The sequence below is a fragment of the Scomber japonicus genome, chromosome 7, assembly GCF_027409825.1.
Source record: "Scomber japonicus isolate fScoJap1 chromosome 7, fScoJap1.pri, whole genome shotgun sequence".
In the NCBI taxonomy this organism is placed as follows: domain Eukaryota; kingdom Metazoa; phylum Chordata; class Actinopteri; order Scombriformes; family Scombridae; genus Scomber; species Scomber japonicus.
Window position 1 is genome coordinate 11,542,354 of NC_070584.1, and position 16,906 is coordinate 11,559,259.

The following is a 16,906-nucleotide window of genomic DNA, read 5'->3' on the forward strand; positions in this document are numbered from 1 at the left end:
CTTTAAAAGTAGCCATTTTTAAGATTTTACTTGCAGCTCTGGGTGTCAGTGTATGAAGATATTACATGTCTGCTTCTTACAAGAGAAGTACAAACTGATTTTAGATTTGCAATTAGACAGTTTCACTTTATGATTTGAAGATTTGCTAAACCCACTTCATAGCCATAATTTGCTGCATCACACCATTCATACTAAAATCCAATGGAGAATCTCCATTGGAGATAGCAGCCTGCTACGCATGCGCAAACAATCAAGCGGCTTGCACGTGTATGTGGAGGTCTGTGTGTCCAACCTGACAGTCTGCAGAGCTCAAACCAGTCCACCTTCAGTCCACTGAAGAAGAGCAGGAGTTTCTCAGGACGTCAGAGGTGAGCGACATCTCAACTTTTTCATCCTAAACAAAAAGTCTGAACTGCGGAAGCTAACTTTACTAACTAGCTACCTGCTAACTCTGGTTTAGCTTCCCCTCAAAAAAAAAGGAAAGATGTCCAAAATGTCCCAACTGCGAGCAAACAAAGATTTAAAAAAAAAAAAAAAATGTTTCTTGCATTGTTTCGTTATCGCCGTATGTTATCTGGTATCACTTTTTAAACGACACATTAAGTTGTATCCTCCATGTTGTTACCTCAGAGAGACAGTTTGATAAAGTCACGTTATAAACAATGATAGTTTGGAGGTGTGTGTGTGTGTGTGTGTGTGTGTGTGTGTGTGTGTGTGTGTGTGTGTGTGTGTGTGTGTGTGTGTGATGAAGTCTGCTCCATGTGGTTAAGGACTAACAGAAAGCTCCTGACCGTGCAGTGTGTGACCTGCAACATGCACACAATCAGTGTTTGTGTGTGTGTTGTGAGGGGGGTTTGAATGGTCATGATTGAATGAATGAGCTGTAACATCAGCACTGTTAAGAATATGAATGCATTGTTTTCTTATAGTTGCTGTGAAAGTGTTTGATCATTATTATATGAAAGGTTTGTCTGGAGAATGATGTTAGATGATGTAGTGATACTATATTATGTGAGATTCTATGTATCTTGAGTCAGAAAGTATCATCAGTGATCAGGTTGATTTTACTATGAGACAACTTGCATCATATTTGCATCACTTCAAAATATTTCCTTGGTTTAATACTATGATCTGAACACTGAGACCTTTTTAGAGACATGTTTTCTGTCATGAGTGGCCTGCTATCTGATTGTTGACCTGGACTGACCTGAAGGCAAAGTTTAGTCTCAGTGAGAGATGTATACGTGTCCTTACTTATCATTGATCATCAGTGTTGACCTTTGGCCTCTGATGTAGTGATCCAGTACATCAGAATATTACTAATTCAGGGTAAATCAATTTAATTGATCATTAATGCCCACTATTCATCATTTGTGCAGTCAGTGATTGATTTTATTAATGGAGGTTGCTCAGTCTTTGACCTGAATCTATTTTGCTGTCTCTTCATCAGTCATGGCTGTGGTGAGGTTCTACAGTAATGAGGCTGTGAAGGGGCGGAGCTTACAGCAGGCCGCCAAGCTCTGCCCTGAGCTGTCAATCACAACTGAGCTGTGCTACAATGTGGAGCTGACAGGTGAGACTCCAAGGGATGCTCAAATGCAAATGACTATGAATATGCTCTCATATTGTGAAGCCTTCAGGGTTTTAGGCTTTATTTTCTCCATTCATTCCTTCCCTCCGTTTTTTCTTCCTGCTTACTGCTGCAGGCTGTGAGAGTCTGAGTGCTGAACAGAAGGAGGTTCTCCTCTGGTTGTTTCGTCCACCCCTGCAGGCAGAGCCGCTATCAGAGAAGCCAAACCTCATAGAGGCTAGTGGGGAGAAACTGGTGGAGATTGGCCCCAGGTATGACTGCACTCTCGAAGTCTGATAAATGATCTTTAACACATCCTATGGCTCAGCTTTTGTCCCATAATGGGCCTTATGTTCTTTACCATAGTGAAAGTAAATGTGTTGTTTGTCATTAACTAAACACTGGAACAAAATGTGCTTGATTACTGAAATGTGGGAAATGAACCAGTAAAGGTGCAGTAATAATATTTTTAGAGAAGATGCATTAATCCTTTATAACTCCAAAATTAACAACACAAATAGTGTAAATCCTCACTAGTGGCCCCTAGAGGCTGCAGTGTCCATTACTGACTAAACAAAGCATTCATTTAATGGCTTTTGTTCATAAAGCCTTATCATTAGTGGGGATAAAAATGTAAAGTTTGACGTGATGTTGTTGCTCTGAGAAAGCTCATGACATGACACAAAATGTTGAGAGCTTATCTTCTGGAGAGCATGAATGTGCTCTGTAAACATGATTGTTATGTAGCTACTAGATTTTGACATTTGCAGTCTTTGATCTGGTGGTGTCACATTTCAGAAGTTCAGGAAAACCCTTCATATTCATCATGAGTGTATCCTGAATATTGACTCTGGAAGCCTTAGCAGTCTGACTGATGACATCCTGGAAAGCCAAAACATGTTGGCTATTACTCAACTGCAAACAGAACTAAAACTGAGAATTTACATATATACATAATCCAGTATGTAGAATGGTCAAACTGGCAATTTGCATTCAAGTAGTGTTCTATCTATACAGATATATGATTACTTCCCATACTGTCAGTACCAGCATGTCTGCATGTTGTGCAGGGCATTTACAGCTATCTACGGTTGCTTATTGCCACTCTCACACTGCTCACTGTTCCTACCAGATGATATTAAGGAAACATTTTATGATCATCTAAATCTGCTAGAAAGACTGTGGGCAGAAATGATTTGCATCCTTAGGAATTCCATTAGGTAAAAATAACTATGGTATCATTTTAGATCATTAATAAATTCAAGTAATTCATATTTTGAATCAGTGACACTGGATGAAGACAGCACTAGTATGGCAGATATAAGAAGAGTTCTCATTCATTTTGTGGCTGGTCTATCCCTCAGGTTGAACTTCTCCACTGCTTGGTCCACTAATGCCGTGTCCATTTGCCAGAGTGCCGGCCTCACTAACGTCACCCGAGTTGAGCTGTCTCGCAGATTTCTAATCAAGGTTTGAACACAGAGAAATCATTTCATAGCGCACTGACTCCTGATTGTTTTTTAACTTTATGTCCTGTTTCTGATGTGATCTACTCTCTCTCTCTCCTCCAGCCCAAGAATGAAGGGACTGTGAACAAGCTCAATGGAGATACAAAGAAGCTCATTGAGTGTCTGTATGACAGTATGACAGAGTGCATCTACCAACATCCCATCACCTCCTTCGCTGTGGAAACCAAACCGCAGCCGGTGTTTGAAGTGGACATCCTGGGGAAAGGTTGCGCGGCCTTGGAGACCACAAATGATGATCTGGGTAAGACTCCCTTTACACTTTTCACATTAATTAAGTTTCTCTTTGCACATTCCAGCCCCTGCCCCTCTCAATCTTTTCTCTTACTACTGTCACTCGTACAATAAGAGACTAAAAATTTCATGTGCTATAACCTTTCTCTCTTTTCTTCATACCTCCTTTCAGTCTTGCTGTTATCTCTGAGTACATTGTGCCTTCTGGTGGAGGTAATAATGTCACATGATGCATGACATTATTACTTAGCTGGTTAAAGTCACAGGATGGCAACGATGCTGCTCATTATCTTGCACGTGCATGGGTGTGCTTGAATTTGCTGCCTAATTGAGAATGACTTAGTTAACCATTTGACTTTCTACCACCCGAATGCACCCAAAACTACAGTGCATTTTATTCGTATGCATGTTCGATGGCTACTCAGCAACTATGGTTATTCATGGACTGTCCCTCTCATCATACAAACAGGTTTTACACTGTTCACTGCGACAGAACGTGCTGTGCTGTGCCTGCTTATGTTCATGGTCTGCTTGTTCACTTCTGTCTAGCCTTATTAATATTCACAAGCCGCTCAAATAGATGAGAATAATTTCGGCGCATACTTTGGAGGCGCTGTCATGCTCAACTGGTGAATTGAGCATGTAATTAAAATGGGCCTATCTGGAGTTTCCTGATGCCATAGCTGCTCAATCACCCCACACCCCCCAATCTTACAGCAGCACAATAATCCTTTCTTATTTATCTGCAGATAAACCAACAGCGTCAAATAGTTTTTAGATTGCTGTTCTCTTGAAGCATGAATGATCTTTGTGTGTGTCGTCTGCAGTGCTGATTATACAAAAAGTATACATGTGTGATCTTTCCTTCCTGTGTGGGGGTTGTTGGGTTTTTTTGGTATTCAAGCTCTCCTGTGTGTTGTGCTCAATGCAGGTCTGGCCTTTGACTCTTGGGATCTGGACTACTACACATCGATGTTCCAGAGGATTGAAAGGAACCCCACCAGTGTGGAGTGTTTTGACCTGGCCCAGTCCAACAGGTGAGTTTGTCTTCCGTGAGTAGATCAGCAGGACAACTTTAATGTATTTGTCGTGCCTGGCTGTTTGTTTTTGTTTTATTCTCTAATGCTTCCTTTGTACCTGCTTGTCTCAGTGAGCACAGTCGTCACTGGTTCTTCCGGGGGCGGATGGTGATCGACGGGCAGGAGCAGGAGGAGACTCTTTTCAGCCTCATAATGGACACCCAGAGGCACAGCAACCAGAACAACGTCATCAAGTTCTGTGACAACAGCAGGTAGCGGACTGCAAACGGTAATCACACAAGCTGTTTGTGTCTGAATGAGTTTCACACTGACTCACCGTGATATGTGTTTGTGTGTCCAGTGGTATCAAAGGAATGGAGCTGGAGTGTGTTTACCCAAGAGATGCATCCCAGGCCAGTCCATATGAGACACGCCACTCGCTGCGACACGTCATCTTCACTGCAGAGACACACAACTTTCCAACTGGTCAGAACAAAACCCTTCTCATGTGCAACAGAAGTATTCTTTTTCTTTAACGTTTTGCTTTCTAAAAAATAATCTCCCATCACATCCCGCCTGACCTCCAGGTGTTGCTCCGTTCAGTGGCGCCACCACAGGGACAGGTGGTCGCATCAGAGATGTGCAGAGTGCTGGACGAGGGGGCCACGTCATTGCCGGCACTGCAGGATACTGCTTTGGCAATCTGCACATACCAGGTCAGTAAAACGCTATGTTTTCTTCAATTTCAAACGGCCTTCATAGAAGTATTCTTTACATCAACATGTCTTTTCTTAAGGTTATGTTCTCCCGTGGGAGTGTGAAGGAGAGGGCTGGGAGTATCCTTCCAGCTTCGCCCCTCCACTGCAGGTGGCCATCGAGGCTAGCAATGGTGCCTCAGATTACGGCAACAAGTTTGGAGAACCTGTCCTGTCGGGTAGGGAAGCCTTCTGTACATACACTGAAGTGTACCTAGAAACCATATCGTATCTACGTTATTAATTAATGAATTGATTTATTTGAATAATGGATCAAATAAATAGTATGTACTGATAAGATGTTTTTTTTCTAAAATAACTGATGTGTGATGTGAAGACGTTTCCATATTCTGAATAGCTGCTAAAGACAAAGAAAGTCAGAGAATAGAAAACTTCAGAGCTGCCTTCATTTTTGTACTAATTCACTCTTCTAGGTTTTGCTCGTTCCTTCGGCATGCGGCTAGCAAACGGAGAGCGGCGAGAATGGATCAAGCCGATCATGTTCAGTGGCGGTCTCGGGTCTATTGAAGACACACATGTAAAGAAAGGCCAGCCAGAGACCGGTAATGTTTTAATTATTTATTTTAATCAATGCAGAAGATATATTTATACATTTATCGATGACTCACCATGTCCCGCTACTCCTCTGTTGTACTTGTCAATAAGGAATGGAAGTGGTGAAGATCGGAGGGCCAGTGTACAGAATTGGTGTGGGAGGAGGAGCGGCCTCCTCTGTACAGGTACGGCCACTAAATCACACAGAGACTAGCAGTGACCCCAACCTGTACAGACATGTTGTAGAGTGTTTGAATACATTTCGGGTTGCAGGTCCAGGGGGACAACTCCAGCGACAGGGATCTGGGTGCGGTGCAGAGAGGAGATGCTGAGATGGAGCAGAAAATGAATCGTGCTCTGAGGGCATGCCTGGAAAGAAGTGGTGGGAACCCAATCTGCAGTATACATGATCAGGGAGCTGGAGGAAACGGTACCAAACATCAGGTTTATTTCTTGAGTTATGCAAAGCTTAGATCACTAGACAAAAGTTAAGGCATTGTGTCATGTTTTCATCTTCAGGTAATGTTCTGAAGGAGCTCAGCGAGCCAGCAGGAGCAGTAATATACTGCAGCAGGTTCAAGGTAGCGCATTAGCACAGCTACACATACAAAAAGACACTCAAGTTACATTTTCTGCATGAATATCATCCCTTTGATTCTGCTATTTCTCAGTTTATTTCACTTTAACTTTTCTCCATCTTTATTATAGAAAGGTGACCCTACATTGAGCGTGCTGGAGCTGTGGGGGGCAGAGTATCAGGAGAGTAACGCTCTGTTGCTCCAACCATCAGATAGGTCTTTCCTGGAGAAAGTGTGTCAGAGGGAAAAGTGTCCCGTTGACTTTGTGGGAAACATCACAGGAGACGGCAAGGTGCTTTTGATAAATACACATCCACTGTTTTGCATCAGTGTACAACAAACGGACTCCAGATTAGAGTCATTGAGTTTACTTTAATCTTATCTCTTCCACAGATTGTGCTGGTGGATGATGAGGGAGACAATAGTGTTCAAGCCACCAAGGGTCGCTGTCCTGTGGACCTGCAGCTAGAGTGGGTTCTGGGGAAGATGCCACAGAAGGAGTTTAAGATGGAGCGACTGACCCTGACCCATCAGTCACTGGCTCTTCCTGCTGGGCTGACAGTTAAAGAGGCCCTGGACAGAGTTTTACGTTTGCCTGCTGTGGCGTCTAAACGCTATCTGACCAACAAGGTCCGTGTTTTATCTTTGCAAATTTTTTCGTGCTTTAGAAGCACGTTTCTGCAGACACTTTGTGACTGTCCGTGCCTTCACTCCCACACTCCCACCAGGTGGATCGGTCTGTGACTGGCTTGGTAGCCCAGCAACAGTGCGTCGGCCCTCTTCACACCCCATTGGCAGACGTGGCTGTTGTTGCTTTGTCACCATTCAGCTTAGAAGGGGCAGCGACGGCTATCGGAGAGCAGCCAATTAAAGGCCTGGTTTGTCCTGCAGCAGGGGCTCGCATGGCTGTGGGAGAAGCTCTGACCAACCTAGTGTTTGCCAGAGTCACAGCTCTGAAGGTGAGCGGGTGATGAATGAAGGGGGGGGTGTTAAACATTTCAGATGTATGTCCAGGCTGTTGCTAACTTTCCTAGCTGTGTGTTGTAGGATGTGAAGTGTAGTGGTAACTGGATGTGGGCTGCCAAGCTGCCAGGTGAGGGAGCAAGTCTGTGGGAGGCCTGCAAAGCCATGTGTAAGGTCATGGGTCAGCTGGGAGTGGCCATCGATGGGGGCAAGGACTCACTAAGTATGGCCGCTAGAGTGGGGAAAGAGACTGTCAAAGCTCCAGGTACTCTCACTGTGTGTACATGTGTGTGTACATATGTGTGTACGTGTGTGTACATGTGTGTTTTAGCTTTCCCTTTGCTTCTGTTTTAGGTGCGCTGGTTATTTCTGCATATGCTGCTTGCCCTGACATCACTGCCACGGTAACACCTGACCTCGAGGATCCAGACGGCAAAGGTATTACACAATCAAACACACACAAAGAATTTGAAATGTCATCACCATCCACTGCTTTTTTTTTTTCTCACACAGACTACACACACTTTCTTTCTCAGACACACACACTCCTCAGTAACAGATGTACTGCCTCTGACTCTTTGTCATCTGTCTGCAGGCGTGTTGTTGTGGGTTCCTCTGAGTCCAGGCCGTCATCGCCTTGGAGGCTCAGCTCTGGCTCAGTGCTACAGTCAGCTAGGAGACTGTTCTCCTGACCTGGACGAGCCGCAACTGTTGTCTGCCTGCTTCAACACCACACAGACACTCATACACGGTCAGGCAAAGTATTTCCTGCCACAGAAGGAATTAGGATTGTTTAATGTGATTCAGTCTATTTAGCTTTTTATCCATCATCTTTTCATTCATAACACTCTCACTGTAAACACAGCTTCTTACTGTGATGACACAGCCATCTAGTGGTTTTGCTGTAAATATATTTTTTGTGTTGAATTTGCAGATGTAATAACACTTTTCCTTTTTTTTTGAGAATTGTGAAATATTTTAAATTTTAAGTTTGATTCTTAATCACTGGTTATTGATGTCTGTGGAAGGTCAAACAGAGGAGAGTGATTTTTTTTTTTCTTTTTTCTGTTGTCTCAGATCATCTGCTGAGTGCAGGACATGACATCAGTGATGGAGGTCTCATTTCCTGTCTGCTGGAGATGGCATTCGCAGGAAACCGTGGGATTGATATTGACTTGTCATCTCAAGGAGCTGGAGGTCAGTGAGCTGATGTGTCCCTTTGTTACTTATAATTGACATGTGCAGTGCAGTTAAACTGTGCAGCTTAAGAGCGCAAACACACACAGTTTTTTTGTTGCTTCTGTTGTCTACGCAGTCATAGAGCTGTTGTTCAGCGAGGAGCTGGGTTTGGTTCTGGAGGTATCCGAGTCTGATGTAGAAAAAGTGTGTCAGAAATACAGCGACTCAAGCGTGCCGTGCCATCGCATCGGCAGAACATGCGGCTTCGGACCAGAGGCTATGGTGAGACATCGACTTCAATGTGAACTGTATCTTAATCCTTAGTCTTCATTTCACCGGTGATATTATTGTCCATTTTGCTTGTTTGTCTTTAAGGTCAGTGTTCGAGTGGATGGACAGGAAGTACTGAGAGAACTGCTGCCTAAACTCAGAGCATTATGGGAGGACACCAGTTTTCAGCTGGAACGCCTGCAGACCAATGAGCTCTGTGTTAAACAGGAAGAGGAAGGGTTAGCCAGGAGGACACAGCCTTACTTCAAACTAACCTTTGACCCCTCTGACATGCCCAGCACCAGACATCCCAGTAAGACTACACATACTCTAAGACTTAAGTCAATTCTAGAGCTGCATGTTGTTCTTTTCATTATCAAGTAATTTATCAGTGAGTTTTTGATTAATCACTCTGTAAATGTTTAGTTTACTATTTAGTATACATATACCTGAAATGTTTACATGATAAATGTTTTAAATGTGTATCAGTTATCAAAAGTGTCCCTGATTGCTAATCTGTGATTTGTGTTTGTCTTTCAGCTGCAGGGCAGCCTCGTGTTGCTGTGGTCAGAGAGGAGGGCAGTAACGGAGACCGAGAGATGTCTGTGTCTCTCTTTATGGCGGGCTTTGAGGTATTTATTGAGAGATTTATTAACTGGATATACAGTTAATTGACCTAAGTTATGTTGTTGATTTCAGTCTTCTCTGTGCAGGTGTGGGATGTCACGATGCAAGACCTGTGCTCCGGCTCTTTAACCCTAGAATCTTTCAAAGCAGTCGTGTTTGTTGGAGGATTTAGCTACGCAGACGTGCTAGGATCAGCTAAAGGTATATAAATGCACACATAAACACACACAAACTCACAAACTCACAGTCCACTTGGAGATACATATTCTTGTGTAACACCATTTGTCTTTCATAAAAGGTTGGGCTGCTACTGTTGCTTATAACCCCAAGGCCAAAGCTGAATTTGAACGCTTCCGGCAGCGGGACGACACACTGAGTTTGGGTGTGTGCAACGGCTGCCAGCTGCTCGCCCTGCTGGGCTGGGTGGGAGAGGGCCAGGATGGAGCAGGTAAGAGGAGAAGCGGAGAAGGCAAAAGAGGAATGTGCTTATAATACTAAGGAGTAATATTTACTATTACTAATAATAGTAAAAGGGACCTTATTATTATACTTTTTCCCCCTATTTTTCTCCCAGCGTCTGAAGTGGTGCTGACCCACAATAAGTCTAGCAGGTTTGAGTCACGATTTGTCAGCGTTGGGATCCAGGCGTCCCCATCTGTCTGGCTCCGAGGCATGGAGGGCTCAGCTCTTGGAGTCTGGGTTGCACATGGAGAAGGTACAGTCAAAATTAAGACAGATCTGTTCTAAAGTCAGTCATCTTACAGTGTAACACATGTTAGACAAACTGTGTGTGTAGTAATTTGGCACCAGTTGTGTTGACAACCATCAAGTCTGGACAGGTACCTGAGTTAATCCATTGAGCAGTTAACGGTTACTCAGTGTGGAACTTGTGTAAACACAACTTGTCCTGCCGACTCTTATGTCACAGATCAGTAGGTTCTGTAACAAACAGCTGTGTTTTTATATTGATTTTCCCTAACCTATTTCCTTCAGGTCTGATGCAATTCCGTAGCTCGCAGGCCCAGGACCAGATTATTTCTGGTGGGCTTGCCCCGGTCCGTTACCTTGACGATCAGGGTCATCCCACTGAAGAGTACCCTCTGAACCCTAACGGCTCCCCGCAGGGCATAGCAGGGCTGTGCTCCAGGGATGGCAGACACCTCGCCATGATGCCCCACCCAGAGCGCTGCACCCTGGGCTGGCAGTGGCCCTGGGCCCCGAGGGACTTCAGACCTTCTCTCACCCCTTCACCCTGGCTCCACATGTTCAAGAATGCAGCTGCCTGGTGCAGCAACACAAACTGACAATACTGTTTACATGTTTCTGGTGCTGTCAAACAAGTATCACTGTCTTTGTTGTGGATAAATCAGAACATTCCATTATCCTCTAATACACCTTTTTACTTACTGTGGTACTTGTTCTTGGTCTTTTTGCATTAATACTGTTACTGCTTGCTGTACTTTATATCTTTGAGACTTGAATTCACTTAATATACATTCCATTGGTCATCTGGTAATCACTGTTTATTTTACAACACTATTATGCACCAGTCAGGTCTGTTTAAACCAGTGTTGCCTTCAAGATAACAACCTGATTAGTTCTGTGTATCGCTTTTTGAATATGATGTTTGAGCTCCACTGAAAAATTGGTAACTGAACTTGATAATAAATGAAATACAACATTTAAGAGACATGTAGTGTTTTTCATGGTGAAAAAAAAAACATATTAAAGTCAATAAATATTTATTTTACACATAAAAACATGAATTCATACAATATCAAGTATTTACATAGATGACAATATTACAGTACTGACATGACACAGCTTTGCTTGAGCTCGCACAGTTTCTGACCAGTTAGGAGTAGAAAGGACATTTTAGGTTAATGTGCTTTTTTTTTTTTTTTAATTGTAGAAATTGTAATGGAATACTGCTATAGTTTAATTCATGTAAATGGAACAGAAAATAAAGCCTTTTTAATATGGATTAAAAACTAACAGACTCAGGAGCTTCAGGAAAGAGCATTTGAAACCGCACATTGTATTTTAGATGCTCCTTTTATATGGTCTCTGTAAACACTCAACACAGGCCTGGAGTATGAGTCCACAGTCGAAGAGGCTCAGATGCTGTCTAACATCTCCACTGTTACATGCTGTGCTACTGTCAATATTCTTGCATCCACTAGTCCAACTAACTAAAGCCAGAAGGAGGAAATCCAATAAAAGTTGTTGTCAAGCAGCTTGTACTGGCACCTTCCAGCAGTATTTACCTAGAGTGAATCCCCCATTACTCCTTGTGAGGTTGCAGCATTTGCATTGTGTCCTCTCTCTGGCGCCATTTGCTGGTTGATATTGATAACACAGATAAGGAGCAGAATGACCACAACCAAGTCATCCAGGGCCCCCAGCAGTCCGCAGAGGGAGGGGTCTGTTTCTAGGGGGTTTGACGATGAGGAGACGGAGTCGAGAGAAGGGGAGGAGATGGACACCACAGTCCCCACACAGCACAGCGCCACCCTGAAGAAAAACAGCCACACAAGCCCTCCAATGGTACCCAGGCCACGTGCCAGTAACTGCAGGAGAAGGGGCGCATCGCACAGGTAGTCTGTTACCTGGAGAGGTCAGTATGCAGAGGAGATGACACGTCAGAGAGTGAAAATATGCCAAACTGTTTAATACACAACTTTTAAGTATGGAAATAGAGTTTTAGATTTCTGTCCGTCTCTAAAACTCAACTATAAAACTACATAAAGGTTGTTCAAGGCCACATTTCAGTACTTCAAGGAGTAAGAAATGCTCATCTGAGGCATCCAAGATAGAACAACTACTGTAGTGTCATGTAGTGTGTGTGTCGGCCAGGTGTGTTAACCAGACACCTCTGTTGTCTAATGTTGGCAGTTGAATGGGACAATAAATCGTCACAGTTGCATAAGCGGTATTCCTGTTACTGAAGCTATTATCAGAAGGTATGGTGAAGAAATTCTCATCTTTCCCATGATCTAATCTGGTGTCACATTCAGGACTGTACAAGAAATTGCATCCCCTGATACCTTTACACAACCAGACACAGTTTCAAAGAGGGAGAACAAGGATAATTAACAGTTGAAATGCTTAAAGAAAAGAGAAAAAAATCAATAATGTGAATAATTTAGGTGTGTGAAGGTGTTTACTGTTTTCGTGTACTGGTGTTTTGTCTGAAAATGAGAGCACTGACCCGTCTTGGGGCTCCAGAATAACGTTTGTTGTAATCTGTGATTTCTCCAAGAACTTCCTTTGATTGTCGGTCAGATCGACTCTCATTAAATAGATGGCACAGCACGCTGACCTGAAAAGACCCAAACATTTTTATTCCATATACACACAGGTTTGAAACTGTCTCTCACCCTTTATCTAATCAATTTATTAAAAAAAAAAAACCCAAAACATTCATACTCTACCTTCTGTCTACAGAGAGGGCAGCTGATAGCGTCCAACCATGACCCATGTCTCCAGTAGGCGATCAAACAAGGAGCTGCAGGACCAAACACATGAATCAACACCTTTTCTACAAGTATCATCTATCACTTATGCTGCCATATGCATATGTGTGAAAAATTGCATTGACACTCAGCATGCAACCAAGATACAGTATAGCATGATAGAGACAGAGGTTAATCAAGTGTTGAAGAGGCTCTGGGTAGGAAAGGCAGAGGTAAACTACAAGTAAGTGGAGCAGGTGCAATGGGAACTGTGTTAGGTGTCTAAGTTAATCTAAAGGTGAAGGAAAGAGTAGACATAGTTTTGTAATCTGTAACAGATAATATCAAGGTTAAACAGGTGTGCATCTGTGCCATTAATATGTACCGTGTGTTAGAGACATGGCTGTCAAATGACTGCAAGAGTCAGACCTGAAGAAAATTGTGAATTTTTTCAGACTTGATCCCAAATTGCTGCACTGGCCACCACTTTGTGCTAGCATTGACATTAGGGTTTTCTTGCCCGCCTTTAAGCACTGAATGCCATTAGTACCCTAACCTAACTCTAACCCTAACCACACAGACCTCTCAAGTCATCTGGCACAACTTTTCTTGCTGTATATTATCAGTTATAAAGTCTGAATAAGTTAAAAGTGAGAATAAGTTAAGTTATCTGGTTACTGCTTACATGACTGAGAATCATGTAGTGTAACAGCAACATCAGACAACCCATAAAGGTTTCATCATTTTGAGACTTTGGAAATACAATGTAACTATTATTGATTATACAACAGGAGCAGATGTAGTTCTGTGAAATTGAAAGTTAAGTTTTGAACAGCTGATTTATTTTACTGGGTTTTAGTGACTAGCTGCACTTCATCCTATTTAACTGCAGACCTTTTGTTAGCTGTAATATGAGAGGCAGGGAAACCATGGCAACGGTTAATTTTTGAAAGCTGAACAGACACACAGCTGCAGCACATTGATGATTTCGCTGATCTGCCAATGAATGAAATCAACCAATCAAAAGATTTAAACACCTGATGTAACAAGTGGGCAAGCCTGAGAATGAATAAAAATGAATGAATCCAAGCTCATGGGTGATGGATTGAACAGGTACGTGAATGAAACAACACACCTCGTCTGTTTTCAAAGTTTTATAGAACAACTATTAGAGAGAGAGAGAGAGAGAGAGAGAGAGAGAGAGAGAGAGAGAGAGAGAGAGAGAGAGAGAGAGAGAGAGAGAGAGAGAGAGAGAGAGAGAGAGAGAGAGAGAGAGAGAGAGAGAGAGAGAGAGAGAGAGAGAGAGAGAGAGAGAGAGAGAAAAGAGAGAGAGAAAAGAGAGAGAGAGAGAGAGAGAGTGAGTGAGAGAGAAAGAGAGAGAGAGAGAGAAAAGAGAGAGAAAAGAGAGAGAGAGAGAGAGAGAGAGAGTGAGTGAGTGAGTGAGTGAGTGAATGAGTGTGTGTGTGTGTGTGTGTTTCATCTCTTACCACAGAACAAATGGCCACAGTTTGTCTGGACTGGGAACCTGGCTGTCTGCAGACACACAGGACAGTGCCATTCCTGTTGGCTTGTGGATGGACATAACTGTGCAGATATGAAAAGAAATGGAGAGAAAAGGAGGAAGCAGAGAAAAGTTGAAGAAAAAATATGAAGCAGAGAAAGAGGTGACACTGAAAATAATCATAATAATCATGGAATTACTGTATGTATTACAGAAATGTTCTTGATAATCCTTCATAGTGCATATGTGCTGAGAGACATTGATTACACTAAAATCAGAGATATAAATAGTCATATTATTATCATTGCTCGGAAGCAATGCTCTCGACCAGACTGTGACCCCAATAAAAGCCCTAATAAAAATACAGGAGTGCCTGTGTGATTATTAATAAGATAACAGTAATAATATTGTTTACAAACTGTAAGTGTGTCCTGTTGTCACTGTTCAGACGTGAGGAAAAACAGGTTTTTTCTAAAGGGTTTCATTATCCCAAAAGTCTGCAGAATTTTCCAAAGCTACGCAATCCTTCAAAGAAGTTCAAATATGAGAAATCAGACAAATGGAAGTAAGGTGGTTTTCACACTGTAAGCCCTCTGATATCAATTGATTCTAACAATTTAGGACTGTAGAATCTGTGTGTGTGACTGAAGCTCTCACCTTGTGGCAGCTCATGTATGCTGATGCTGACTGCTCCGATTGACAAACCAAAGAACTTGATGACCCTGGGTGACACTGACCCACGAGACCTTCAGAAGGTAGATGGTCTAGTCTGCAACACGAAACGAATTAGTGACAAAGATAAACACACCTTAAATATTGCATATTTGCAAGATACTGAAGAGATACCAACACAAAACTAACAATTCATGAGATAAGGATGATTGTACTCAGCTCTTTTCTGTTTGTGGATTACAGATGCTGATGCTTGGACTACAGCTGTTTGACAGATTATTATCCATCAGGACAGCTGTTTACCTAAATAATTTTAAAGCTTAATCGGCATTCCTTTGTAAGATTTATATTTTACATGGAACATTTAAACTATGTAAGAAATATTATAAATCATCAAATAAAACACAATTCTGTATGTTTTCATACATTTAAAGGCATTCAGCATCACAATCAGCTTATGAAAATAACACCTTCAATCAGTTAATTAAAGACATCGTTGATACTTGAGAAAATAAGTATGCTACACGTATTCACATAATCAAAATCATTTAAATTGTTATGGTTTTCTCTTGAATAAACTGTCATCAAAAAACAGCTGGAAATATATACACTTTCAGGCAACTATTTAGCTTCTCATAGAGTAATCCTGAGTGCCATGAGATCAAAACACATTCATTTCACTTTATCTCCAAGAAGTCTCCCACCTCAAATTTCCTCACAGCCCACAGCTGGAAGTACAGTGCACAACCCCATTGAGAAAATACATCAAAAGCCATCAATATGTTATAAAAGCAGACTCACCTGGACTGAGAGCTGTGGTGGGGGTGCATTGTTAAGCTAGAAACGGCAGCTAAAAGGTATACACGGTCTCCTAGAAGGAAGTGAAATGCTGTCTGACAGCATCACTGTACAAAAATAAATTGGAACTGCTAGTTAATGATCAACTACACCCTCCAATATCAGCTGGTCTCTGAGTCTTGTCTCTTTAAGGGAGCAGTAATGTAGTCAGAACAATAATGAAGAGCTTTGTATATAGGTGTACTACTCCTAAGAAATATGTAAAATGTATTTCTTATGACACAAAGATTTCAGTTAATGTAATGTGTACTTAGTGTGTAAATGTATTCAAATTACTACATCAGAAAAAAGCAACATATTCCTCCTACAGCCTGATTTGGGGCAAATGATTTGTGTCACATGATACGTCCACCAGATCAAAGCCAGGAAAGATCCCTCCCACCTGTGTTTTTGACCCCGCCAATCATTTACCAAAGTTTACCCTGCCAACGGCCCTGCTTCACATTATTCTACTACTCTTACCATAAACTATTGGTTGTGAAATACACAGATGTCACTGACAGTAACACTGTACTACACTGAGGGCTGTTGAGCTGTAGATAATCAACCTGACAACAAAAAGCCACCCTCTCATAGATCTGAGTATCAAAGTGATATCAAGGTCCATTTTTTATAATCAACTATTTCTCAACTATTTACAATTTCTCAACTATTATTCTCATTCTCTACTATTATTTCTATGAATAATTGAAAGGAAAAGTGTTGGCCATATGTATCAAAACACATCAACTGACTTTGCTTTATTTGATCAAATGTAAATGTCAGCGATTCAAACATCCCTCTCTTATCTGACAATTTGCAGAGATGTGATAATCCTCACATAACACACCGTGATAGCCATTGCAGAAATATCCGGGCAAATATTTACACTGGCCCTTTGCCTCACCTGAGATGAAAGGTGAAGAGAGGGAGTCCATGTTGTTAGGGTCATCTAAAAATAGCTGCCATCAGTTAATGAGGGTCAGGGTCTCAGAGTGGCAGAGGTCAGTAGATAAAACAGTTGACATTTTAAAAGGGTGCTTCCACAGGCCATATGGGTGAAGTCCAGTCCCAGTTTACACACAACAACTGCTAACCCTAACCCTAACCCACACATTTTAGTGTGTGACATATCAGCTGTGCTAATTGATTAGGTGTTAGGGTT

At 42.1% G+C, this 16,906-nt stretch overlaps 2 protein-coding genes across 2 annotated transcripts; one reads left to right on the forward strand and one right to left on the reverse strand.

Annotated features, from left to right (window-relative positions):
* Positions 1-271: 271 nt before the first annotated feature.
* pfas (phosphoribosylformylglycinamidine synthase) lies at positions 272-10,954 on the forward strand. The gene is made up of 28 exons (XM_053321648.1): positions 272-368; positions 1,451-1,573; positions 1,707-1,842; positions 2,935-3,040; positions 3,142-3,340; positions 4,262-4,367; positions 4,481-4,621; positions 4,711-4,835; positions 4,937-5,065; positions 5,146-5,283; positions 5,539-5,667; positions 5,771-5,844; positions 5,933-6,089; positions 6,179-6,240; positions 6,368-6,529; positions 6,631-6,867; positions 6,966-7,196; positions 7,285-7,465; positions 7,555-7,638; positions 7,796-7,951; positions 8,278-8,397; positions 8,516-8,661; positions 8,755-8,962; positions 9,190-9,281; positions 9,363-9,477; positions 9,575-9,724; positions 9,851-9,991; positions 10,270-10,954. The coding sequence occupies exons 2-28, from the start codon at positions 1,453-1,455 to the stop codon at positions 10,578-10,580; spliced, it is 3,957 nt and encodes a 1,318-aa protein (XP_053177623.1). The 5' UTR covers positions 272-368; positions 1,451-1,452; the 3' UTR covers positions 10,581-10,954.
* A 118-nt stretch (positions 10,955-11,072) lies between these two features.
* On the reverse strand, positions 11,073-15,853 carry si:dkey-183n20.15 (RING-HC_RNF170 domain-containing protein). Its single transcript, XM_053321654.1, has 6 exons — positions 15,706-15,853; positions 14,890-15,001; positions 14,219-14,315; positions 12,711-12,784; positions 12,488-12,598; positions 11,073-11,885 (listed from the first exon to the last, which is right to left on the reverse strand). The coding sequence occupies exons 1-6, from the start codon at positions 15,732-15,734 to the stop codon at positions 11,544-11,546; spliced, it is 765 nt and encodes a 254-aa protein (XP_053177629.1). The 5' UTR covers positions 15,735-15,853; the 3' UTR covers positions 11,073-11,543.
* Between the last annotated feature and the right edge of the window lie 1,053 nt (positions 15,854-16,906).

Bases quoted from the DNA above. Each gene is read 5' to 3' on its own strand.
- pfas (XM_053321648.1), top strand. From the start codon at position 1,453: ATGGCTGTGGTGAGGTTCTACAGTAATGAGGCTGTGAAGGGGCGGAGC. The intron at 4,836-4,936 runs GTCAGAACAAAA...CCTGACCTCCAG, and splicing joins GACACACAACTTTCCAACTG to GTGTTGCTCCGTTCAGTGGC. The intron at 6,530-6,630 runs GTGCTTTTGATA...TCTCTTCCACAG, and splicing joins ACATCACAGGAGACGGCAAG to ATTGTGCTGGTGGATGATGA.
- si:dkey-183n20.15 (XM_053321654.1), bottom strand. From the start codon at position 15,734: ATGCACCCCCACCACAGCTCTCAGTCCAG. The intron at 12,785-14,218 runs GTAAGAGATGAA...TTGGTCCTGCAG, and splicing joins CTGTGGCCATTTGTTCTGTG to CTCCTTGTTTGATCGCCTAC. The intron at 11,886-12,487 runs GTCAGTGCTCTC...TGACCTCTCCAG, and splicing joins ATTCTGGAGCCCCAAGACGG to GTAACAGACTACCTGTGCGA.